This window comes from Trachemys scripta, chromosome 6, assembly GCF_013100865.1.
Source record: "Trachemys scripta elegans isolate TJP31775 chromosome 6, CAS_Tse_1.0, whole genome shotgun sequence".
Classification (NCBI taxonomy): domain Eukaryota; kingdom Metazoa; phylum Chordata; order Testudines; family Emydidae; genus Trachemys; species Trachemys scripta.
The window spans coordinates 16625123-16650920 of record NC_048303.1 but is presented as its reverse complement, the minus strand read 5'-3'; the positions used below and the strand labels follow the sequence as shown (position 1 = coordinate 16650920).

Sequence of the window (25798 nt, the reverse complement as noted above, 5' to 3'; positions counted from 1 at the left end):
TGCCCTGCCTGGCAGTACATTTGCCAAGAGAGATTGTTAATCTTACAAAGGGGCAGCGTTGAATAATAATAAAAAAACAACACAATGGCTTTACTCACTGCTCTGACACTCTCACCTGGTTAGCTCAGTGGCAATAGACTTTGAAACTGCCCTGCCTTTCCTGCGTTTACATAGCAAACACAGAGGGAAACTGGGTCGAGTTTCTCTCTCCCAGGGGACTCAGCCTCTGCTGCTAGGAGGAGAGAAGGGAGGGGCCGGGGCCGGGCTGCACCGTCCCCGGACGTGAGTGCCCGGGAGAGGAGCGAGTGAGTGGAGAGAGCCGAGGAGAGCAGGCGGCTCGGCAGGTAAGGAGCTGTCGCCCACCGGCTTCCTCCACAGGCCAGCGAGCTGGGGAGGAGAAAGGGGCATTTCAGGGCCCCTGCAGCGTGCCCAGGACCTGGTCGCCCCTCCTTCCCCGGATCAGTGAGAACAAGGGAAAGGTCTGCCACTTCCTGTCCCTAGAGATTCAGGGCATTGATCATTTGAGGCTGGAAATGCGCAGGTGTGGAAGCTGGGTAGAGGGGACTCAGCTGATTTTTATCACTCATGATCTGGTGTGTATGCCAGCTCTCTAGGTTGGGGGCTGCCTCTCCTCACCCCCCCATGGATGGAAAGCACCGGACACATCTTGGATGCCACTGCGGAGCACAAGACTTAATAGGTTTTCCTCTCTCAGTCAGAAATCCTTTGGGGTTTCAGTGGGTTAGGTTTTGCACGCTCTCCCTGGGCAGGAATGCTGTGGGTGTTTAAATGTGTGACAGGTGGGAGGTTAGAAATGTGAACAAAGTGAAGTGGCGGTGTGTTTTACATTTAGCAGATCTTGTTGGTGGAGAATGTGAGTGCTTGATTGGGACCCATCCTCCCAACCCTTTACTTGTTCAGACCCTCCTGTGAGTAACACTAGTAACTAACAGGAGAAAGGGATACAGAGTGAGTTAGGTAATATCTTTCATTGCATGCCAGCTTCTGTTGGGGGAGAGAGACAAGCTTTCAAGCTACACAGAGCTCTTCTACCTCTAAGCTTGTCTCTCTCCCCATCAGAAGTTGGTTCAATAAAAGATATGGCCTCATCCACCTTGACTCTCTAATATCTGGGGCGCAACAACAACACTATCTAACATGAGAAAGGGACAGCATTGCAGACCTCTTAATGTTTGTGGTGAGTCTCTGGTCATGGAGAGGTATTTCAGGGACAGTAACATCTAAGGGTGATTTCATTAGAATAAAGGAGGAATAGAAGCACAAAGAAGGGAAAAGATTGTGCTTAGATGTACAAACAAGGGCACCGATCCTGCAAAGATATACGTATGAGCTTAACTTTACTCATTGATGTCAGTGGGGTTACTCGCGGTGTGTAAAGTTAAGTATGTGCAGAATCAGAGCTTAATTAATTGAACTGTGTATCTTCCATCCAACAATATCAGTCTAGACAAAAAGTCAGAGGGGAGACGTGATTGTGGCCCGGGTCCGTTAGTGGTGATGTTCTGGGCATTTACAGGCTCTGGAGTGTGAGGCTGACCTTGACAGCTTTAATTTTGTTGTGCTGCTGCATCTATTTCCAATGGCACTTTTACTATAATTCTTTGTTTTCAGGTACTTAGAACCTTCTGGAAAAAAATACCACTTCACATGTCTCCTCCCAAAGGTGAGATTTGTTTTTGTTCTGATTTTTTTTTGGTACAGTTTGGGAAAATCCTTGTTTATTATTTGTATTACAATAACATGGGCAGGCCTCAAATGAAATCAGGACCCCATTGTGCTAGGCACTGTACAGGTATGTAGTAAGAGTCTCTACTCTGAACAGCTCACAGTCTAAAGAAGCTTGACAGACAGGATGGGAGAGAAAACGGAGGCACCTACAGATGATGTGACTTCATGCACCAGATTGGTGGCAGGAGTAGAACTCCTTTCTTCTGAGTGCTGTCCAGTGTCCCATCACCCTTATTATGGGAATCATTACCACCCCATTTACACATGCTACCTATATATACAAATTCCCCTCTCCAGAAGAGCACTGCAGCATATGATTAATTCTAAGTGTATGGGTAGTCCCGTTGAAGTAGATGGGACTGGTATAGTGCTTTGCTAGAGTGGGGCCCCAATTTTAATGCCTGTACCATCTATAGTAAAAGTAAATGCACTAGTCAAGTTATTGCTACTGGAGGACCTAACCATTTGATAACTTCAAAAAATCTGAAATAAACATCTCAACCATAATCCTGTATTAATTTAGCTTTTTGCCTAAATCAGGCATGTACTAGAGATGAAGATTTATTTCAGAGGATGCTGTACTGCATCATCTCTTGCAGTTACAGGCAACACAGATAATTGTCCCTTGATATGAGGAACTTTGCTCCCTGTGAATGTAGACACCTCATTGCACCCAAAGACAGAGTAAATATTTGCATGTTTGTTTGTTTTTAAGTTGAAAAATCCAGGCATGTCTTGGCCCCCGTACTCCCGCCCCCTCCCACCTCCGTGCACACATGCTTTTGGTAAAGAGTAAAATAAATAGCTGATTATATTCTCATGGGGGGAAAATGCTCTAGTATGATAGTTGCCTGAACTATTTATTGTAAATAAATTATCCAGTGAATCTAGGTCATTTAGCAGTACACATATTCTTCATGAACCTATCCTGCTTTCTATAAATATATTTGCCAAACGACTCAGAAGAACAATTTTTCAGTTTATGGGTTGTTTACGAATTGTTCCCTTTGACTATTTGCAGTTATATTTGTGCTGTATGATTAACAACCAGCATCATCTGATACTGTTTCTGTACCATGATTGGATGAGAGAAACCTTTTAAATTGGAGAATAATGAACAGTAAACATTCTTCTCTGAGCACAAATAGCAGCGTTCACGTGTAAATACAGGTATTCATACAAACTATTGCTCAAACATGCATGAGAACAAAATACCCCAAGAAACTTTCCAAAGGTATTCATGAATAGCAAATTAAAAGGTGAATACATTTTTACTGAGTATTGTTGAATCAAAAGGCTACTTTTCACTGAAATTAATGTATGCTAACACTGCACTGCAGTCATCATCCAATTCTAACTTGTAGCATTCAAATGTATTCCGTACCAAGAAAAGTTTACATCCAAGTGGAAAATATGTGCCTGCGTCATGCTGGTTGTCTAAAGATTAACTTTGAATGATCCAATTTGGATACTCAAATTCATGCTGCCCTTTAAAATAACTACAAACCAGCCAACCCCTAGACCCTAAAGCTAATCATGTAAAAGAGATTTCCATAAGCAGGTAACAGCAGAGAGTGAAAAGAAGAATCAAACTATGACACAGAATAGGTATTTCTACTTTTATGGGACCTATTCTGAAAAGATGTTTATAGTAAAGGAACTAGTTGTCATGCTTATATGGCGAACAGTGCTTTCGAACTTTTTAGTCCTTCTCAAGTGGACCTTTAAGTGACAGGCTGGGCTTGCTGCACCTCAAACTGGATGGAATTGCGTGGTTCATCCGTTCTGGGACTGCGTCTCTGGGTGTCAGCTCCCTATTTTCTGAACCGTGTTAACGCAACAGGCCCGACTGCATTTGGCTCCTGTAAACCCTTTCACTCCAGGGACATGCGATGGTTTAGGGTTCCCATTGAGCTCTCTTCTCAGCTTTGGCAAAACAGCTCTGTCGCCAGGATTGGGGTTGTGGAGTTGCCTCATCATGCTGTAATTAAACCTTCCGGTTGAGTGTGAGTGTTGGGGTGCTCCTTTTCTGGGCCATTTTGTTGCCTTTCTCTTTGGTTCCCCGAACAAGCCCTTTGGATCTAACTCCATAGCAAGTAACCCATCATAAACAAACACAGAAGCATGCACTTTATTCACAAACTATAACACAGATGTTTCCCAGCTTGTCACACCTGGCAGCTGCAAAGCTGACAGAGAAAATGTAACTTACTTCGCAAGTGGCAATTTCAGAATATTGCAGTAGGACACCTATGGAAGATGCAAGTTGGCATCTATCCAGAGTGCCAAAGGATTTCTCCATGAATGTCATGCCCTTTAGACTGTGCTTTCTGAGTGTAAGGCCAGTGAATTTCTTTCTACTCCAAGCTCTGAGCTGCATAAAGTGTGTGTGTGTGTATCTGCATGGTGGGGCGGGGGGAATCAAGTTCCCTGTATCATTTCATTCTGTTAACATGCTTTAAAACGTAATAGAATGTCACTTCAAAAATTATCTTTAACAAGCTAGTGGTGCAATGTTAATTGTTGGCATTACAAGGTCAATACAGTTCTATTAAGGATCTTATACTGTATCCTTTACCACGGTATCTAAATGATTTTTATCACTCATGATCTGCTTTTTGTGCCAGCTCTCTAGGTTGGGGGCTGCTTCCTTTGTCTTTTCAGGTGCAGAGAATGTGATGGGCAGAGAGAGGGGGTGTTTTGAGGTATTTGCCCCTGCTTTTTATAATTTGAGTCCCCCTCTTGAAAAATATTTCCAGCTGGGAGCAAGGTGACAGGCAGTCTGTGTGGAAGGTCATGCCATTCTGTTTCTTTGCTAAGATGTACCATATATACTCAATCATAAGCCGGTTCGTTTATAAGCTGACCCCACCCCCCAAGATGGATAAGTAAAAATGGAAATGTTTTATGACCCATTCATAAGCAGATTCAGGCAAACTTTGGCTCCTGAGCCATCAGGATAAGCCGCTGGCGGGCCGAGACGCAGGCACGGAGGTAAACCTAAGTAAACAAAGTGACCCAGCCTGCCAGCGGCTTACCCTGACGGGCTGGGACAGCAACTGGTAGATAAATTTTGGGGGGAGAAGCTGGGGGTCAGGGGAGTAACCCCTGTGACCACCCCTGACATGACCCCACCCCTAGCCTGGGACCCCCACACTCTCCTCATCCCATCCCATCCCACCTTATCTGGGGAGAGCCGGGGAGGATGTCTCTGGCCTGGCTGGAGCTGCTCCGGCAGGCTGGGTGGCACAGCCGCATTCTGCTCCGGCGGGCCAGACCGGGTGGCGCAGCCGCAGCATGTTCCGGCAGGCCGGGTGGGCGGCGTGACCGAAGCCTGCTAGCCCTGGAGCTGCTTCGGAGGCTGGGGAGAGAGCAGCGTGGCCAGAAGCGGAGAGACTCTGGCCCCGCCTCTTCCCTTCTGGCTCTGCTGGCTGTGCTGCCTCTCCTTGCCCCCTTTGTTGGGGGGAGGGACTGTGTCCCACCTCTCCCTCTCTATACCTGTTCATAAGCAACCCCCTTCTCTGATGCTTCCATTTTTTACTAAAAAAAATTTGGCTTATGAATGAGTATATACGGTAGATTTTTTTTTTTGTTCCTACCCCCTTTCCTACCAAAGAAGGATCACTTAGCAGGTAGTGGTCCATCAGCCTTGTTTACATCTGGCAGAGGCGTTATCTTGCTCTTTGTCTCTGAGGAACTGGTTTGGCCACCCCCGGATTTATCTGGAAAACAGACTTTTGATCATGATCTCAGCTTTATGTTTATAACTTCGCATATAACACATATGTGCATTTTACTGTGATATTATCGATCAGCAAATTATGAGTTTTTAAATGACACCCCACAAGGTGCACCTTGGACAAACATTATTACAATAGCATGTAGGGTGTGAACATAGGTATATATTCTGTCACATATTTAATGACTTGGAGACCAGGCTGGTTGCATTGGTAGATGGTCTCCTCCTTGCTATGTATGAAGAGGCAGTGTCAGAGCTGACATTATTCAATCTATCAGCGCCTTCAGTACTGTTGATTGCAAGGTGGTGTTGAACAGACCTCTGGACTGCAGTAGAAATGGAAGAGGCTATTTTTTTGGGTTGCTCCGTTCTTGATGATCATTCACAACTAATTTTTGAGGACAAGTTTTCCTCCTCCCTGACGGTGTTTGTATAAGGGGTTCCACAGGGTTCTGTCTTGTGTTCCCTGTGGAACGTGTACTTGGGATCTTTAGGAGGGTTAGTAAGGAGACATGAGTCTTCAGTATATTGGTGATACGCAGATGTCTATCACCATTCTGTCCAACCAGGCAAGAGCTGTGCATTCCCAGAATTTTGGTAAGACTTGGGTATACATGAGGGCTAATCTGGGAAGACTCAATCTGGATAAAACTAAGGTAATTTTGATTTGGGAAGCAGCTACAGGACATGGCCAGGATTATCTTAGTCTCTTAGACCATGGTATGTATCTGTCCTCCTTTTGTTTGTGTTCACAAAAATCTAGGGATATGGTTAAATTTCCAGCTACTCTTAGGTGGCAGCAGTGGTCAGGATGATACTCATCCTCATGTGCTTCTAGCCAGGAGGTTGTAAATTTTGTTGCTGGATGCAAGCCTCAGTGCTACTGGTCATGTTTTTGTCACCTTGAGGTTAGACATCGGCTGTGAGCTCCACATGAGGCTATGCCTGTTCAAGACCATTGTGAACTGAAGCAGATATTGAATTTGGCAGTCCACTGATTGTAGTATCTCTTGCCATGATCTTCCCTGACTGCCTGGTAGTCTCCTGGTGCAGTTTAAGATCTTGTTCTATGGGTCAAAACCAATCAAGTGTTTATAACCCATCTGTTTGAGTAACCATCTTCCACCATGCAGTACTGCTGCAGCTGTGATCAGCGGAGATGTTGGAGCTTATAAGAAAGGGGCTGCTGGTGGGTCTTTCTCAACTTTGGACCCCTCATCTTTGGGACTCACTCCCTGACTCCTGTCTAAAATAATCCAAATCCCTTGATGTTCAGGGCACTCTGAAATGCCTGTCTATGATCCCAACTTTTGGGTGAGTGGGGAAAAATTGTGAGGTGGTAATGGTGAGTTCTTTATTTATTTTCTTTGATTGTTGGCATGGGAGTGACTTGAAATTGCTGGATTTGTAATTTTGTAAACTTTTTAAAAACTGGAGTCTTAAATATTTGTAAAGAGCACTCAACGCTCATATGTTAAAGAAATTACAGTTTCTCTTCTTTTGTTTTCTGCTGGAGATGTGTACTTGAAGTATATGGAAGTTAAAACTTCTGTAGCATAGATTAGTTGCTGATGATTCTCTTAGCAAAATGTGCAAGCCAGGTCCATGCTGCTCATGGTGGTGGTGTCATCCCTCATTTATTACAGCGTTAAGAGTTTCAAATTGCCTAATTGGGTTTCATGAGAAAATGCCTTAATTAATTAAATGTGCTGACTTGATGGTACTTCCTGTTAGTAAGGCAATAATTTCAGTCTGGGATGAATAAACAAGTGCTGATGCTGTAGGCCAAAGCCTCATGTAGCACAGGAATCGGATTGTTGTTGCTGAGTTAAATGGAACTTACTTTAATAAGTAAGTTCTTATTAAATTGACATTTTGTGTTTAAATAATCACATTTTAAATGAGATTTAACAAGTACAAAACCCAAAAATAAGCTGAAAACTTTGGAAAAATCTCACTCTATATCTACTGCTTCCTCTTCCTCCACTAATGTTTTAAACCTTAATAAAACTTTGCACACTACAATTGGATCTGATTGTTGCAAGAGCAATTGTTAATTCATTTAAGATACTCCAAACATAGACATTTAACAACCTGACTTTTAAAAAAATATATACATTAACCTGATTCTGTATATGGCAAATGGAGTGCAATATATGCATATCTTCTGAGATATGCTGTTTATATACATGTTCACTTGAGATTAATCCAACTGACACTGGATGTCACCATTGTATCACAGAAACAACTGCAAGCAGGTTGGGACCTCATTCTTGGTGTGTAAAGCCAATTTCCCTTGCTTTAGAAAAAAGTGTTTTGATTTGTGACTCTCCCACTGCGATGAAAAAACTCATATTGTGGAATGCTATAACATTGTGTCCAGTCTTGCCACTTATTCAAAGTGAGCTGTTGTCTTTCAGTGTGAGTAGTCCCACTGATTTCAATGGAACTGACTCTGCCACTCTTACATTGAATAGTCTTGGTGAAATCAATGCAAGTACTTGTGGAGTACAGTGTTACTCAGTCTGAGTAAGATGGCAGAGACAGGAACTCCTATAACATTGGAGTTTTGGGGTGTGGAATGAAGTGACAGGTGGAACAATAGTTTTGAATAAGCATATACTTAAACTGAAATTATTTGGATTAACAATAAAAAAATCACTGTGATATGTGTTATGCTGCAGCACATTTGAACATACATTCAGTTGCAACAATTGGATAGGGGACTAGGGTGACCAGATGAGAGGAAGAAAATATCAGGACACATGGGGGGAGGAGTCGCCGGCGGAGGAAAAAAAAAAAAGCGGAGTGCAAAATATCGGGACGCGGGACAAACGCCTAAATATCGGGACGGTCCCGATTATATCGGGACGTCTGGTCACCCTATAGGGGACTTCCTTAAGTCAGTTGGGGGGTGGGGAAGTAACAAATCTTGAAGACTTGAGAGGTCCTTTAAAATATGGAAATTATGCACAAGGTCATATTTGCAGCTGTCTTGTTAAAGGCATTTACCTGTATAATATGAACCTTACTGTATATGTTATTAATGATGCAATGGATGTGTAGCTGCATGTACAAAATTAAGTTCATTCTCTATGGATATTTGTATAAATAAAAGACAAAATCCACTTCTGTCCCAACTATACAGAGCAGTGAAGTGCACACATAATGACTACTGCAGTAAGGCTCACAGAACATGTAACAAGAGAGGACCAAGGGATGGAAGGAAACTCTGTCCTTTATGGATCTTCTTGTGCCAAAATCACTGAAGAAACAGAATACATAAAAAAGGTACAATTTTTTCATTATTCTTATTGTGCTGTCTTGTCCTCTGATCCAGAGGAGAACATTGAATACATCCCATTGCAAGTAAGAAAATAAAAAATCTGAATCCTTCTACACCGTCTAAATTTTCCAAGCTAAACAAGTGTGTGTTGACTTACTGGGGAAATTCACAGTTCACTGTCCCTTAAACTCTTTCTGGTCTAATACCATTATAATGGAGTATAACACACAACCTCAAGGAACATTGATTAGTTTGAAACAAGGATTTAATTGGGGTATGCACAACTGTCTTTATAATGAGTCATATGAGGGAGCAGACCAAATGCTTGTCCGAATGTCACTTTGAAAATTTTGTACCAAAATTCTCAAGCATCCCATGATCCTAAGTCATATTCATGATGCAATATCTGAGGAAGGGATGAATTTTTGAAACATGTGCGAGACTTATAGCATATACCCTCTTTTGGATCAATGTTGATCCTGACACTAAAATAAATAGTTAAGTTCCATGCATCCATTTCTGCATCAGAGATCTCTTGGACAATGTGGTTTGGCTTGTTGAGGACAGATGTTTTATTTCTAGTATCCAAGCAAAAGAGCACAATGGTGATCGTTCCCAAAGGCAACTTTTCTGCATTGCTGCTGACCTAAAGAGAATGTCCTGGAATAACTAACCTGGCAGATTGACAAGAAAAAATCATCTTTCTTTTTGTGACCTATTTCTAATCTTTTCCCTGCAGATCAGATCCACACTAGCAAAGATTCAAAATCAGGTATGCAAAGAAGCAGCAAACCATAAAATTGCAAATGACAAATCAAATGCATAGGCTTCCCTTCCCCTGCAGCTCCCAGTCCCAACCCTCCCTGCACAACCGCTCACCATCTCCCGTCTAGCTCCCAGTACCGCTCCCCACTTTCATCCCCAGTCACAGTTGCTCTGTTCACACTCTAAACTCCTTCAGTCTGTCTTGAGAACATGCTTAATCGCTCTGTGGGGATGGCACATACACAGCCTTGTCAGCACTAGGAGATAGGAGGGGCTGGAGCGTGCTCAGTGAGGATGGAATTTTGGAGATTTTAGCAAGGTCTAAGACAGGGGTAGGCAACCTATGGCACACGTGCCGAAGGCGGCACACGAGCTGATTTTCAGTGGCACTCGCACTGCCCGGGCCATGGCCACCAGTCCAGGGGCCTCTGCATTTTAAATTAATTTTAAATGAAGCTTCTTAAACATTTTAAAAACCTTATTTACTTTACATACAACAATAGTTTAGTTATATATTATAGACTTATAGAAAGAGACCTTCTAAACACATTAAAATGTATTACTGGCACGCGAAAGACTCGGCACACCACTTCTGAAAGGTTGCCGACCCCGGTCTAAGATCTCTACAGAGCATGTGAAAACGGTGATTATTCAAAGGCTTAGTGCTTGACCAAACTTTGGTGGATATTAAGAAGAATATCAAAAGGCACAGCACTGATACAAAGGCCACTCTCTAGTTTATGCTCCAAAGCAGGGACTTTCTCTAGCATCATTCTGAAATGGGTGAACCATTTTGGCAGAAACATTCCAAAAATACTCATCCTGAAGGAGACACCTGGCATGAAAAATGTTAGCCCAAATGGATTAAGTCTGGCAAATATAAGCGACTAAAAGAGGGTCTTATAATGGGAAGTGTCAGGAAACCTTCATAATAGGCATTGCTGCTAGTCCCAATACTATAATACGCCATATGCTGCAATATTCTAAATGTTAATTAACCTCATGTACGAAGTAACACTCTGGAGAACCAAAAGCAGTTATTTATTGGTAATGATGTGCTAATGCTTTCAAATGTAAAACCCTGGAGAGCTGCACAAATAGAACACTGTTTTATGTAATATTGAAGGTGGGGAATTAGTCAGTACCTGGAAACTGTGGTGATTGTTGCTTTGTAATTATTCTAGACCATGATCCTGCAATGAGCGCCATGCAGGCCTGGGTACCTGGAGCTCACTGCAGGTTGGAGGCCTGAGATAGGAAAGTAGATGAGGGCAGGGTTACCTTCATGACCCCAGTCTGCTAAAGCTGTCGTTTACAAATTTATTTTCATGTTTGTTCATTTTCAGCAACCTTTCCGAGTGCCCAGAAATGAGTTGGAGGGTGAGAAGGACACGCTTAACTCCAGCTACAATCTAACCCTGGAAAAGCTGAAAGAGACTGACCAGCAGCTCTTGCTTGTGAACAGGGAGAATGAAATACTAAAGATCAAGGTGCATTCCGTTTTAACAGTCTCTAATGCATATTTCAGCTTGTCAGCTGAAGAGAAGACCCAGTTTTACCTGGATTAAAGTTCCATCCCAGCAGTGGCAGGAAAGCAATCGTTCATCATGGCATTGCCCTCTCTATGAAGTGCAATAACCCTGCAGAGTCTCATCAGATTCTCTTATTAGGATGAAATAGATTTTTAACTAGCTGATGGTGGAATTCATACTGAAGCCGTTGTTGGGAACTACAGCTTGTCGGGCTGTGCTCTGGGTTTGGATTTTCTTGCAGTGGCTTCTGGCATGAAGTCTGCTCAGCCAGTGGTCTAGAGCAGGTGTGCTTGTAACCAGTCAGAAATGTATCAGTCACTTTAAACCCTCAACCTTCATCTCTGGTCAGGAGGGGCTTTTGTATCACACAGAAAATCTGCATCCTTTATTCAAAAATTAGAATTTAAATTGTATTTGCCATATATTTTTATGGGTTTGTAGGGTTTTTTTTCCCTGCAAGAATTGGTGCTAACAGCTGTTCAAACAGGATAGCAACTGCATCATTTTTGTGCTACCCGATTTCCACACCAAACTTTTAAAGTGTGACATACGTTATTAATCCTATTGCAATGACCTTTTCCAGCTGGATGCGACAAGAGAAGCAGGTGCACAGTCTCTAAGACATGCCTCGAAAAGTCTATATGAGAATTACTGCAGTCGGTCTGAAGAACTTAAGAAAAAGCATGAAGATGATAAACAGCTGATGCAGGTACAGCACTCTCCTGTGTGTGGAAAAGGCAAACATTGGAGCATACAGGGATACAAGTGTTCCTTCTGTCCAATATGCTGGCAACTCCATATGTCAACATAATAAATCAGTATCTTGGCTGTATAAATAGAGACCTAACTCTTTAAAAACATGACTCTGTGGGTCCAACTGATGGTTCCTTAAAGGGGCCTGATTTTCAGAGGATGCTCAGCACATTCTGAAAACCAGATCCCTTTAAGGTGGAGACCCAATGTGGAGGGATCCAAAAGCACTAGTCATTCTTGAAAATGTAGGTCAGGGCTTCTAATGCAGACTTCCATTGTCTTATAGGCTTAACTTTAACTGCAGTACAATATAAAAATGGAAAGCTTAAAACAAAACTCTTGTTCTGTTTTCCCTGTGTCCAGTCTCAGATTTGATGGGTACAGTGCTCAAAATAAGGCAGGAATAAAGGGCTGGAATTTGCCCTATTCTCTCACTGCTCACTGTTGTGGGGGAAATAGCCTGGATCTTTCTTGACTACAGGTGGTCAGGATTTTCACAGAGGGCCTACCGGTGGTCAGTTGTGGGACTGGCAACATACTGAAGAATATGGTTTTGCTGAAAATGGAAATCATCATCTTCATTCATTGGTTTTGGCTTTTTTTTTTTCCTTCAATTTTCTCTAACCACAGGCCTGCAAACTTGAGCAAGAGCAAAAATTGAAACAAAATCTAGAAAACGTCAATTGTGTAACTGAAAGACTCGAAGAAAAGTACAGCCGGATTGCCGACATGGAGAAACGAGTGCAACGAATGGAAGAGGTATGCTCATAGGGCCCAGTCATGCAGTTCCTGGATAGGCAATAGGAGACTTCCCTATGCAAGGATCACGGCCACTGTCTCTGAGGCCATTATGTGGCTTTTGTTAGTATCTGTTGCACAATACTGAGGCCTGACCTTGTGGGCTGTTAGCCATTTGGCCAGTCCTTGCTCACTTGCATATTCTTCTTGATCTGGAACAGGTGCTATGAGTAAAGGTGTCAAGCTCTGTGGAACTACAGTAAATATCAATTTCAATTGTATTAGCTCCTACCTCTTAAGTAATAGAACTACTGTGTAAAGGGAAGCCTAAGCACTCTTTATTGTCAGTCTCATGTTGCAATCTAATTCTAAAGAAGAGTTCTATTTCTTTAAAAAGTTTTTGGGCCCAGATGCTCAACTGGTATAAAAGTCCCCTTGATTTCAATGAGGCTATCTCAATTTACATCAGCTGAGCATCAGGCCCTTTAAATGTAATTTGTAAATGAAATGAGGGGTCAGGTTTCTTTTTCTTTCAGTTATTTAAAAACTAGATTTTTAAATCAATTAACTTACTTAGCCTAAGTGCCAGAAATTAATTCTAATTTACGAGACTTGAAATGTCCTGGTTCCCAATGGTTTTTAAGAGGAAACACCTTCAACTCCTACTCTTGCATTGTCAAAGTACTGTGTATTGCAATATGCTATTAATCTCCTCCCCTTTGTAGTGAATTTCTTTCCAAAATCCTTCCCAAGTTCTCAGCTGATTCAGAAGCAGTGAGTGTTTATATAGAGAACAACGTTCCAATTGTAGTAAATAATCGTGAGCCAGTGAAAGGTATTGCAATGAACATATCACATAAAATGTAACTTTCACTATCTGTTCTGGAGTAATTAAGAATGCAGCAAGATTACACATCACTAATACAGTTCTGCCAAAAAGTCAGATTAAAAGCATTTAAATGCAATGTGCTTTCAGGACATTTTTGTCACTTGTCGTGCCAAGCTGTGGTAGGCTCCTGCCACAACTAAGCTGCAGCCTGTGATGGGGCAGTAGAAGAGTTCGGTAGTTCCCCCAGCAATTATGAGTGACTAGAGATAATTCGGTGGGGGAAGCTCATTCTGCAGTGGCTGCTGCAATGTCATTTAATAGGGGCAGCATGTGCACTCTCCCACCCCCATGCTGGATCAGCTCCAGTACCTCACCAGTACAGGAGCTGGGAGGTGGGTCATGTCTCCACCCTAACCCCATTCATCACTCCATCAGTGCTGCTAGATTCTTTCCCTGTTCTTGTGGTTAGATTCAGGAGGACTGGAAATATGGTTGGCTTATGCTCCTGCAGCCAAGTGGGGGGACAGTTCCTTGTCCCCTCTCCTCACTTTCCCTTATCCCTATCTTTTTGCACACCTGAGTAGAGTCAGCCACAATAACTCATCTTCCGATATTTTTAATACACCTCTGAACATCTTTCTCCCGGAGTATAATGCCTCCCAGCTCCTGAAGCATTTCTCAGTGGTGTTCCCAAGCCCTTCCCTCTGGTACACCCAGGCAATCCTCATGCACATCAATAGGTTTCTTACCCCATGGCCTTTCTTACCTCACTCCAGTTTCTTACCCCATGCACTGAAACTTTCAGAGGTGCCTCCTATACCTCACATCTGACTGGCCAGGCTGATAGCAGATGTGGTTTAGCACTATGTAGTTTGGCATTACAAATCTGCACACAATCTGTTGCACTGTGGAGCTGGCTGAGGAAAGGTGCTGTGGGTAGAACACACAAAGCTTCATTTTCATGGCTACATGCACCACAGCTAGGATCTCTTCCCGCCTGCTCCATAGATAGACAAGGCTTATATGTTGATGTGTTTGACTCGTATCTCTTGCTCCTAAAATTCTTTGCCATATTGAAGTCAGTTGTAAAACTCTTTTGTACTTCATTAGGGTCAGGATTTCACTCTGATAGGCTAAGAAGATACATCATGGGGTGGCTGTATGTATTAATGTACTCTTTAAATTTACAACTAGGAATTATTGTACTTTGGTAACTGAATTCTGACTATTTAGTGACCTAAATTTGTCACTTAAGAAGAAGTTTTCTAGTTGGATCAATTTTAATCTCTTGACCCTCAGATCCATCTTTGCAATGCAAAGTACCACTGCCCTTTTGGTATAGTTCCTGGAGCAGAAAGTGAATTGAACACATATCAGTCAAAAAGCTAATCTTCCTTACTGACAGGCTTTCCTTTAAAAAAAAAAAAAAAAAAAAGATTTCTAATTGAAATAATTATTTTTTCCACTGTAAATCAATACACAGCTGCTCCCTGGTAATCCTGCCTTTTCTGACCCAATTCAGAATGATGACAGATGCTTCTGGACCTCGCAAGGGGATGAGGGTATATCTGTAGGTAAATTTCCAGCTGGTTACACCTGATGTATCTCTGATGGTTTTGTATGTTTTCAGATAGTGATAGAAAAAATAGTTAATCACTTTACATATGTTTTGTATGTGCACATTATTGCTTCTTCATTTTTCCGTAGGAAAAGAAAGCATTAATAGAAAAAAAGCAGTCATTTGAAGAGAAGCTTCTATCAAACTCTGAAGATACTAAGAGGTGAGCAAATAGCATATGAAGAAATGCTTTTTCTGTTCTGTAGGATTATTTCAACTGAAATACCTAACAATAACTTGGCTAAGTTCTCCCAAGTAGTGGATATATACATGATGTTAGGCCTAACGCCTTCACTGTCTTTACTTTTTAAAGAAGAATATAATTTCTTCTGTGACATGTCCAGTAGGGTTTCCAGACCTGGGTTTATTTAGAGAATAAGTAATTGTTCTCTACTACTCTGACATCTGAAGGCACGCGCTCAAATCTTGCTGTCTTTACTCTGGGAAAACTCTTGGTTCAATTAACAGGAATTCTGAGTAAAGACTAATTACGGATTGCAGGATTTGGTCTGCAGAGAGGAAACCATTCTACCCACTTCAACCCCCACCCTGTTAACCAGAATTAATATCTTAATGGCTTTTGGGGCCTCTTCCAAAGAATACATTTTAATAATTTCTATCTTCAGTTCAATTTCCTCTAAAGCCCACCTCCCTCCCTAGGCTTCAGAGCCTGGGCTCCTGCCCAAGCCACAACTTCAAAGCACTTTCAACATAGCTAGCACAAGCCCTACAAGCCCAAGTCTGTCAACCAGGCTGGGAGGCTTACTGCCACAGGTTATGTAGATGTTCCCAAGTTACTGTGCAGTACACTATTACTTTGGCAGTATGTGCCATGATGAACTGTTGAAGAATTGCTCCAATATATCATACCTAAACTTTATTCTTCCAGTATGAAGTATGAGTGGTGCTGTTTTTCCTATAATTGAATATAGTTGTTAAAGATAATGTAAGAAATAAACTACAATTGTTCCTTCTTTTATATCAGACTGCACTTATTACCCATGAATTAAATTAGTTCACATACAGCTGATATGAGTCAAGGCTGATACAATGACTTGGAATCCCATGTGGAATGCAAATTTTTGGATCTGGTCACTAAAGGAATCTTAATGCCTGTATTTATAATTCATATATTAATACAACTTTGGCCAAACCCAAAAGGTTGGTGCTCAGATTGCTAGTTGGTATATTCTTAGTTCAGAAAGCATATGTCAGGCCACTCATTAGATCTTTTGGGAATAATATATCCCCTTAATATCCACTGAAAAAGTTATTGGTAATCTGTCTTTTCCCCGCCAGCTGTCTTGATCTTCAAGTGGAGATTTTCACGGTACAAGAACAGATTTCTCACTTGCAGCATGTGATCCAGACCCAGCATCAAAGCCTACGCAGTGTGATACAAGAGGTCAGGTTAACCAAGCATGGGGAACAAAAATTGGAGACTTGTTTTAGTGCTTCCTTCACTTTGTGAAGTTTATTATTGATGATGTGATGATCTCCATCACAGGACATGCAAAACCAGTTAGAAATAGATATTATGTACTATTTTATATATAATTTAAAAGAAAAGAAAGCGGCAACACTTTAAAAAATGGGGGTGATTCTAACCTCCAGAGTGACAGTGATTGAAATAGAATGTTCCTTCAAGGAAGGAAGAAAGGAAGGTTTTTGTGTCCTGCAAGTGGGATGGAAGGACTGAGGTAGCTGCCCAAGGAGCATAGGAGAACAGGCCCATACCGTAGGGTTACATCAAGAAATACTTAGTCCCCAGCCAATTTAAGGTACATTGGGAATATCCCTAAAATGTGGCAGAGCATGGATACTCACTCCCCAGGAGAAGACTTAATGTAGCTTCTGAAATAGTGTTTGGTTAGCTACTACTGCAGAGGCAGCAATGAATACAAGAGCTGCAAACCTCTTATGTATGTTCCACAAAATGAACCGCCTTTTTATGGGGAACATTGAGTCTCTAATGATGCTTGGCTGCTGCAGTTATAGGCACTGTGTAAGACAGTCAATAAAATAAACAGGTGTCTGGAAATCTATAGGCTGTTCCTTACTAGAGGCTCAAATCCTGCTTGCCTGATGCACACAAGCACTCCTAGTGAAGTCAGAGACTAAAGCAAAAAGGATTTGGACCCAGATAAAGCTAGCACAAAACTTGAAGCCATTTTAATATTTATTACTTAACATCCCATGTAAAGAGGGTACTAATATGAGCTACTATCACAAAGAGTATTAATTTGTGCTCAGCTAAACTATCTGTACAAAATCTAATTCACATTTTGTGAATCGTCATAGGATCATCAAAGAATCGTCTCATTAGCCTTAGCTTGCTTAGGCTAAGAAAGCTGCGTGTGGGGAATAAATGTGTATTTGGGCATAGAGACCAAGAATAAAAAAGGCAGATGGGTTACCTAAATGGAAGTGTGACTTCATGATCTGTTTAAAAATAAAAACAAGTCATTACACTTTCTCTAGAGCATTTTTTTTTATCATGTAGACTTCAGACTGTATTGACTTTCTTGATCCTCATGCTCTGATAGCATATCCCCCTACTTAAAGTTTGGTTATTGAAAGTGTATCTAATATATTACAAGGTTTGAAAAACATTGCTAACTTTACTTTCTAACTCTTAGATTGAAGAACTGAACAACGGATTACAAAACCAAGATAAAAAAATTAAGGCTATGAAAGAAAAGATAAATATGCTTGAAGCTCAGGTAAAGGGGAAGATTGTATCATACCAAACTCTACAATTGTGAGCCTAAAACTATTTTAAATCTGCATCTTTTTGAGTCTCCTTTTTTCTTCCCCCAAGTAGTCATCAAGAGATTTATATCATCATCTTCCGCCAACTGTATGGTACAATAAGATTCTTAAAGTATTTTTCTGATGACACAGAAGTGGGAGTGGTTGGTACAGTTGCAGGTGGGGTTTTCAAAAGCATTCGGCAAGGGTCTAACTCTGCTCCTATTGAACACAGTGGTAAGTTTGGTCAAAGTTAGATCAAAGCAGAGTGCTTTTGGAAATCTCTCACCTACATGTCCCTATGTCCCTAGAGCTATTTCTATTCAATATACAATATTGGTGAGTTTGGGGGGAAGAAAGTCAAAACTGTTGAATAGAAATTAGCAGTTATTATTTGCACTATGGTAGCACCCACTGCTTGCCAGGCACTTTCCAAATACGTGCTAAGACACTGTGCCTGCCCCAAAGAGCTCAACCTGAGAACACAAACAACGTATGAAAGCATAAAGGTGAGGGATGAAAGGATAATTGCTTTTTTTGTATCCACTTTCCCCAGCCAGCCTTCTGCCTAATCATAATTCCTTAGTAATTTCTTTTAGGCCACAGGCTGGAAGTGGGAGTTAAGGAGGAGAGGGACCGCGTTCTGCATTTCATAGGGACTGGAGGGAAGCAGTGTGCATTTTGGGGTGCTGGAGAGGAGGTTGTTGCAGTAATGCAGATATAAAATGAGTGCCTGGATGAGAATTTTAGCAGTGAGGATATAATTTAGGCCCTGATCCTGCAAACACTTAACCACATGGTGAACTTTACACACCACAAATAAAGTGAAGCATTTGTGTAAATATTCTCAGCATAGGGCTTATAATATATATTTTGGGCATGATTAAGAAAGGGATAGATAATAAGACTGAAAATATCATATTGCCTCTATGTAAATCCATGGTATGTCCACATCTTGAATACTGCGTGCAGATGTGATCACCCTATCTCAAAAAAGATATATTGGAACTGGAAAAGGTTCAGAAAAGGGTAACAAAAATGATTAGGGGTATGGAATGGCTTCCGCATGAGGAGAGATTAATAAGACTGGGACTTTTCAGCTTGGAAAAGAGACGATTAAGGGGGGTATATGATTGAGATCTCTAAAATCATGACTGGTTTGAAGAAAGTAAATAAGGAAGTGTTATTTATGCCTTCTCCTAACAAAAGAACTAGGAGTCACCAAATGAAATTAATAGGCAACAGGTTTAAAACTACAACAAAAAAGGAAGTATTTAGTCACACAACGCACAGTCAACCTGTGGAACTCTTTGCCAGAGGATGTTGTGAAGGCCAAAAAAGAACTAGATACGTTCATGAAGGATAGGTCCATCCATGGCTACTAGCCAGGATAGGCAGGAATGGTGTCCCTAGCTTCTGTTTGCCAGAAGCTGGGAATGAGCGACAGAGGATGGATCGCTTGATGATTACCTGTTCTGTTCATTCCTTCTGGGGCACCTGCCATAGGCCACTGTCAGAAGACAGGATGCTGAGCTAGATGGATCTTTGGTCTGACCCAATATGGTCGTTCTTATGTTCTGATAGTCTTAAAACATGTGTGTTTGGATTTTCTAATAATGTCCCTTGCTCACTTTCAGCTTCTGAGGAAATATTACATGTTGGTATTTTGGAAAGCATTAGGCTACAGTGAAGAACTGTGCATTCTGTCAAAATAATTACCCCATATTTTCAGCATTGTATAGAAACTAGCCTCTTGCAATTTTACATAATCTTCAGTAGCAATACTGTTATTGTTTTGTGTGGTTTTTGGCAACATTTTACAGTTTGTAACAATCTTGTGTAATGACGCATTGCAGCAATATAGTTCTTGACATCTCATTGTAAACACTAGTCTATAATTCTGGAATTTACATTGATACAAACATTAAATATATTACAAATAAAATGCTTTTCTGCTATTCAGAATCTTAATTTCAGTCATAGCAGATCCAGTAAATTGATTCTAATTCCAATATGTGTGGGGCATTATATTTAATCCGCACACACATATAAATATAATAAATACATATGCTATGTTAATTATAACTCTAATTATATAGTTCTAGACATTTTCAAAGTGACCTGTACAGGCTAATTAGTGTTCCCATCCAGCCACCGTATCCCATCCCATCCCATCCAGCCACCCATCCAGGTCATGCCTGCCCCCAAGGATCTCAGTCTAAATAATCAAGACAGATCAAAGGATAATGATTGCCATGTTTCAGACAGACCAGAGTGGGGAGACTAATGCATCATGCAAGATGTTGTCCAGGCCATCGAGGAGAATGAGGCACCACAGCAGAATACCCAAATCAAAATATTTTGGGGGCATTGGTTTTTTGATGGAAGAATATATACATATATAAAAAAATTAGTGTAGTCAAAACCTCTTCTTTCTATTGGAAAAACAGATTTGATGGAAAGTTTTTAACCCTTAAAAATGCTTTTCAACTAACAAAAATACTCCTAAACTTCAAAACAGCTGGGCAGGATTTTCTTACCAAGAGAGCAAAATCCAAACAGTGACAGTAATGCTGGGCACAGGAACTTGATGTTTCTTTAGGTTTTGAGGTTCGGCCAGCATACCAAGATTTGCAAAAGTGACTGCATTGTATCCCTCAGTGCCTGTAAACTGTATTGACATTCTGGAAGACCCCCAAAGGGCCAAATCCTAAACTGGTGTAAACTGGAATAGCTCTATCGAAATCAATGTACTAATTGGACTTGTTTCTATTTATCTGTGTTGTTGATTCATACAAGCTGAGGATCGCACCCACAAACAGTATCTTTGACTTCCTTAAATGCTATAATGTACTGGTGGAAATGCAATTAATTTAATGTCTCAATTTCAGAATAAAGAACTTAAATACAAGGTGGAATTCTGGTCCGGTCAACCCAAGATTAAAGTTTCAAAAGGTGTCTCAACAATGTAAGATTCTTTTAAAGTTATTGCCATATATCTGAAATCTCTCTTCCTACACTGTCTGCAAATGTTGTTAATCATAAAAAATTGTGTCAAATGATTAATAGGTGCTATTTGTGTGTTAATGTCACATTTATTCCAAACTGCTTGAATGATTCTATTTTGGTCTTGTTAGAAATAGTCATAACGTTTTTATGCTGTAGTTTCTTTATAAAGAAAGAAAACAAAAGCCTCAATGTGAGAGAGAAATTAAGTAATTGACATTCTAAATAACAGGAGTCTTAAATGTCCAATTGGCAATAAGTCCATCAATGGTGTATCCTTCTGCCTAAATCTTATGTTGCATTCTGACTTGCAAATGTGAATGCCCTCCGTCTTGAAAGAGATATGATGTCTGTCCTATTTACTGAGAAACTGATGCAGTCAAAATCATATAACTACACCAACTAGGGAGCATTGGCACAAAATTTTGTCAGATCAACACTAAATATGAAAAGTAGCTTTTAATAATTGGTGAAGAAGATGCTGAATACTGTGATTAGTAGGGGCTTAGACACTTGCAGTTTCAACTGTAAAAACATTTTACAGTAGAGTAATGCCATCTCCATTAATGTCACTTTAACGATGTGTGTAATTACATAGGAGAGAAAATTACACATTCACCAAAACAAATGTCTGGAGGAAAAAAACATTAAGACCCTTTCAGAAAACCCTCAGGTCTTGTGTGGGATCAACTTTAATTGCATTAGAGGAAGTGAATTGTTCACCTGAGGACCAGCACTGATTGGCTCTGGAGAAGGGAGAGAGTTATTACTACAGAGGGAAGGCAGCCATGATTCAGGTCTCTGAGGAGAGACTGTAAGGGGGGGGGGGAAGAATGGGAGTGGAAAAGTGCATTTCACACCAATATCTGGGTACAGTAGAAAGTCTAGATGCCTATACTAAGTTTGTTTCATATTGATGTGCTTCATATTCTGAGTAATCTTTATCTTCTCTTTTTTCAGTTCATCCAGGATTGATGGGGTGTCCCCCTACTCATTGCTAGCTAGGCTGCGGAAGCAAAATGGCTAGATGAGGCCATCAGTGGTGTCTGTTTCCAGCTTCCTCATAAGAACCTCTGTCTCTCTCTGCTAATGACCTTGCAGTCAGTCCTTTTACATATCTTGTTATAACACAGTATGCTTGGCCACCAGGAATGGCACTTGGACAGAAGAGGCATCATTAAATGAATAAACAAATTTGGATTTAAGGCAAGAACTGAAGAGACATTGTGTTCTTTAATGGATAGTCAAATGACAGCAGCATCCTGTGGACATGGCTGATGGTGAAATAGATACCAGTGTAACAGCTTCTTTCATATCGAAGAGTCTATCTTCAACAAGCATTTTATGGGCCAGGAGGTACATCAAACAGTAGTTAAAAGCATATTCAGGATTAACAAACCAAAATTTGCATAATTATATCCAAAAAGGATCGGTGTTTATCAAATTTTAACACAATACTGTAATGTAACTAGAACTTTTTAAAATTGAAACGTTAATTGTAAAAGGCTATTTAATAAATTATATTTAATCTTTTCAATCTTTACATGTTAGCAACTTAAATTTATCATTTCTAATCTAGAGTAAGTGTGTGTCAATGTTTTTTTTTTTTAAGCTATCAGAACACTATATACTAATAGGTTATTTTGGTTTTTATATAAGCATTTGGTAGCTTCCTCTAATGGTTGCACAAGTGATGACATGTGCTACGCATGTTAATTGCAGTATTTTCAGACTTTGGGAAAAGCCTAATTAAACAGTTTTAGGCAAAGCAAAAGCTTACCTTCTATGGCACTTAAAACAGAATTTATTGCTCTTCCAGACAGATGATGTTAAACTGTTTTGCAATAACCATATGTAGGTGAAAATGGTCATCTGACTTAAGTGGGAATGTTGTAGTCCAACTACAATATTTATATTCTGAAGCTTTTCCACAGTAAGCTTTCTTCCCAGAGCCTTCCAATAAGTCTTAATTAAGCTACTGCTACCATCTTCAAGGAGAGAGAGTAATTGTTTCTGTACCCTTTCACTGCTAAGAGGGTCTCCCTGGCTGTTATTTGTGAGGGAATAAATGTTCTAAGACCTGCAGTGGAACTGAGCTACTTTTTATATTAGCTGTATTAGCTGGCAGTGCTAAATCTAGTGCTAAATTGACTAGATTCAAACCATTGGTCTAGATCAGAGGTGGGCAAACTATGGCCCATGGGCCACATCTGGCTCTTGGGACCCTCCTACCCGGACCCTGAGCTCCTGCCCCGGGAGGCTAGGCCCTGGCCCCTTCCCCGCAGCCTCTGCTCGCTCTGCCACCAGCACAATGATCTGGGCAGCAGGGCTGTAATCTCCTGGGGCAGTGCAGCTGCAGAGCCTGGCCTGACCCGGTCTCTGCGCTGTGCGGTAGCATGGCTGGCTCAAGCCAGGCAGTGCGGTAAGGGGGTAGGGAGAATTGGATAGCGGACAGGGGAGTTTGGGGTGGTGGTGTGGATGGGGGCGGGGTGGTTGGAGGGTGGGGAACAGGGGGCTTGAATTGGGGCAGGAGTCCCAGGGGGCAGTTAAAGAACTGGGGGGGTTGGATGGGGCAGGAGTCCTGGGGGTGTGGGCAAGAAGCAGGAGGGGTCAGATAAGGGGCAGGGCCAGGCCACACCTGGCTGTTTAGGATGGCACAGCCTCTGCTAACTGGCCCTCCATACAATTTCAAAAATCGTTGCAGTCCTCTGGCCAAAAAGTTTGCTCGCCCCTGGTCTAGATTCTATGATGCATTGCACCTGTCTACTCCCTTACACCTCTTCATAATTTTGTAATTGGAAGTACTGTAGTATAGTTTGACAGCTCTGCTGGTTACCTTGTTTATTTTCACATTGGGGGAAGTTGCTTATATTAGTGATGGATGCAGTATATAAACTCACAGAAAATTATTACAAACCCATAAATTTAAATGAAGGGGATAGTGAAATCTCACTTTGCTGTAATCAATGCAAGGCTTACCAAAATGCTAGTGATTAAAGTTAGGTTTTTTTTTTAAATAATTTAGATGTACTGGTACACTAGTTTGTGCACTGGTAGAAATGTATATGAGGGGGCCAACCTAGTAGAAAACAGGGAAGAGATTAACTTATACTCTCACTACATTTGACCCTTGGCTAAGCTGATCTCATGCTGACATCTTACAAATTCTGGCCCTTTTACTTTCTGTAAGGAGCTGACTTTCCTGATGTTTAGACCAAATATGACAAGTGGAGGGCTTCATTCTGGTTACCCAATGTGTGAGCTTTAAGGGTTATTCTTTCCAGCCCATGTTTAAAAGGCAGTAGAATCTCATCAGGAAACACTTGCAGAGGAGCTGAAGATGTGCATTACATACAGGAAACAAATATAATCAGCTGGCACATGGTATTCTGCTGCTGCTCAAGCTTGCTTTGGGATTGTTGGGTAACTGACAGTCTCCACTCTCAGCTGTTAGAGGGTTGTAGTTTAACAGAGATGAGCAAACTGAGGACTCGTCTACCTTAGAAGTGTTACAGCAGCAGACTCCCGCTGGCATGATAAAACCACCTCTTTGAGAGGTTGGCAGGAGACACTCTCCCACAGACATAGTCTTGTCCACACCAGCTCTTTGGTCAGCGTAGCTTAGTCCCACCCAGAGCAACATAATTATGCCAACATAACCTGTAATGCAGACAAGCCCTCAGGAACACAGGGGGACTCTGCAGCAGTGTAACCTTCAATGTTTAATGCCAAGATGCAGACATGCTCATTGCCCAGGCAAGATATCATGTGAAACAGCTGTTTAATGGGAATGGTTGTGGTAGAGATCAAAAGGCAGGGCATCACATAAACTGAGTCATCCATGCTTTCCTTACTTCTAGCTCAGTGGCTTGAGGATTGGCCTGCTAAACCCAGGGTTGTGAGTTCAATCCTTGAGGGGGTCACTTAGGGATCTGGGGTAAAATCAGTACTTGGTCCTGCTAGTGAAGGCAGGGGGCTGGACTTGATGACCTTTCTGGGTCCCTTCCAGTTCTATGGAGATACACCTATCTCATAGCTTTCAGTAGTTATAGTCTCTATAGGCTACTCATGGAGCTGATGGAGGAAAAAAAATACACTATATGTAGCTAGGAGTGGAATGCCCCATGATCACTTTTGGGCAAACTACAACTCCCATTAGTCATCTGTCTTAAAATGAATCTAATTTCAACAAGATCTTAGTCCTGCATGACTTAATGGACTTTGTATTCATGCAGCTTGTCACTTCATTTGTACCTTACAGTGGACTAATCCTGAAGTTTACCTTCCAGCTAGTCCGGCAGTTAATTCAGATATCACGCTGTCATGATTGTTTGTTTTTCCCTCCTAACCTAAGCCTGTTCAAACAAACAACCCCCCAAAAACACTTGACTCTTGCATAATTACTAGACAATTGTAGAGTGCTAGCCTTGATCACAGCAATTGCGCTGCCCAATGAAGTCAGTCAATCAGGTACGATTCAGTCTTATCAAGCCAATCTTTCTTTTCTTCTGAAAGAAAGATTGTGATTTCCTCAGTGAAATGCATACCTCTGCACCTGCTAAACAGATGTATTTGTATAAGGCTTCAAGCAGCATCCCCTACATATCTATCCGTATAATTATTAGGCCAAATTCTGAATGAGTTTCCAGCCCCTTGAAGGACTCAGTATTTGGCTTTTTGTCATTTCACAAAGCTGCTACTTCACTCAAGAGGGAGATTTTTGCTGGAAATTTGAACTGACTTGGCAATCCGATCAACCCTCTCTACAGAGAGGGAACATGGTGTACTATTAATAGGCATACTTTCAATGTCACAATGCTGTATAGCAACTGAGTATTTTCAGTGACCCTACCAATGTACAGAGTTAGACCAGATCAAGTTCTTCTAACTCTTAGAGACCAATTAGGACCTGCTATATGGAAATAGCCAGTAAAAAATTGTTCCTCTCTCCCCGCTTGGTCAGTCATTCTAAACCTGGAATTTTTCTGTTGAAAACACTAGACAGCTGGGTCATTTCATTTATGGAGGAGCT

The 25798-nt window shown here is 41.3% G+C and overlaps 1 protein-coding gene across 3 annotated transcripts; it reads left to right on the top strand.

The window, feature by feature from the left end:
• The first annotated feature begins 200 nt into the window (after positions 1–200).
• CCDC68 (coiled-coil domain containing 68) lies at positions 201–22335 on the top strand. Of its 3 annotated transcripts, none has more exons than XM_034774803.1 (12): positions 202–344; positions 1633–1684; positions 8637–8779; positions 9514–9546; positions 10886–11029; positions 11655–11780; positions 12455–12583; positions 15099–15172; positions 16309–16414; positions 17649–17732; positions 20652–20728; positions 21727–22332. In XM_034774803.1, exons 3-12 carry the CDS (start codon positions 8657–8659, stop codon positions 21791–21793), a joined length of 963 nt encoding a protein of 320 aa, XP_034630694.1. In that variant the 5' UTR covers positions 202–344; positions 1633–1684; positions 8637–8656; the 3' UTR covers positions 21794–22332. The 3 variants fall into 3 exon arrangements, with proteins under 3 accessions (XP_034630696.1, XP_034630694.1, XP_034630695.1); XM_034774804.1 differs by lacking the exon at positions 202–344 and adding an exon at positions 644–700 and having other exon boundaries at positions 21727–22333; XM_034774805.1 differs by lacking the exon at positions 9514–9546 and having other exon boundaries at positions 201–344; positions 21727–22335.
• Positions 22336–25798: the final 3463 nt, after the last annotated feature.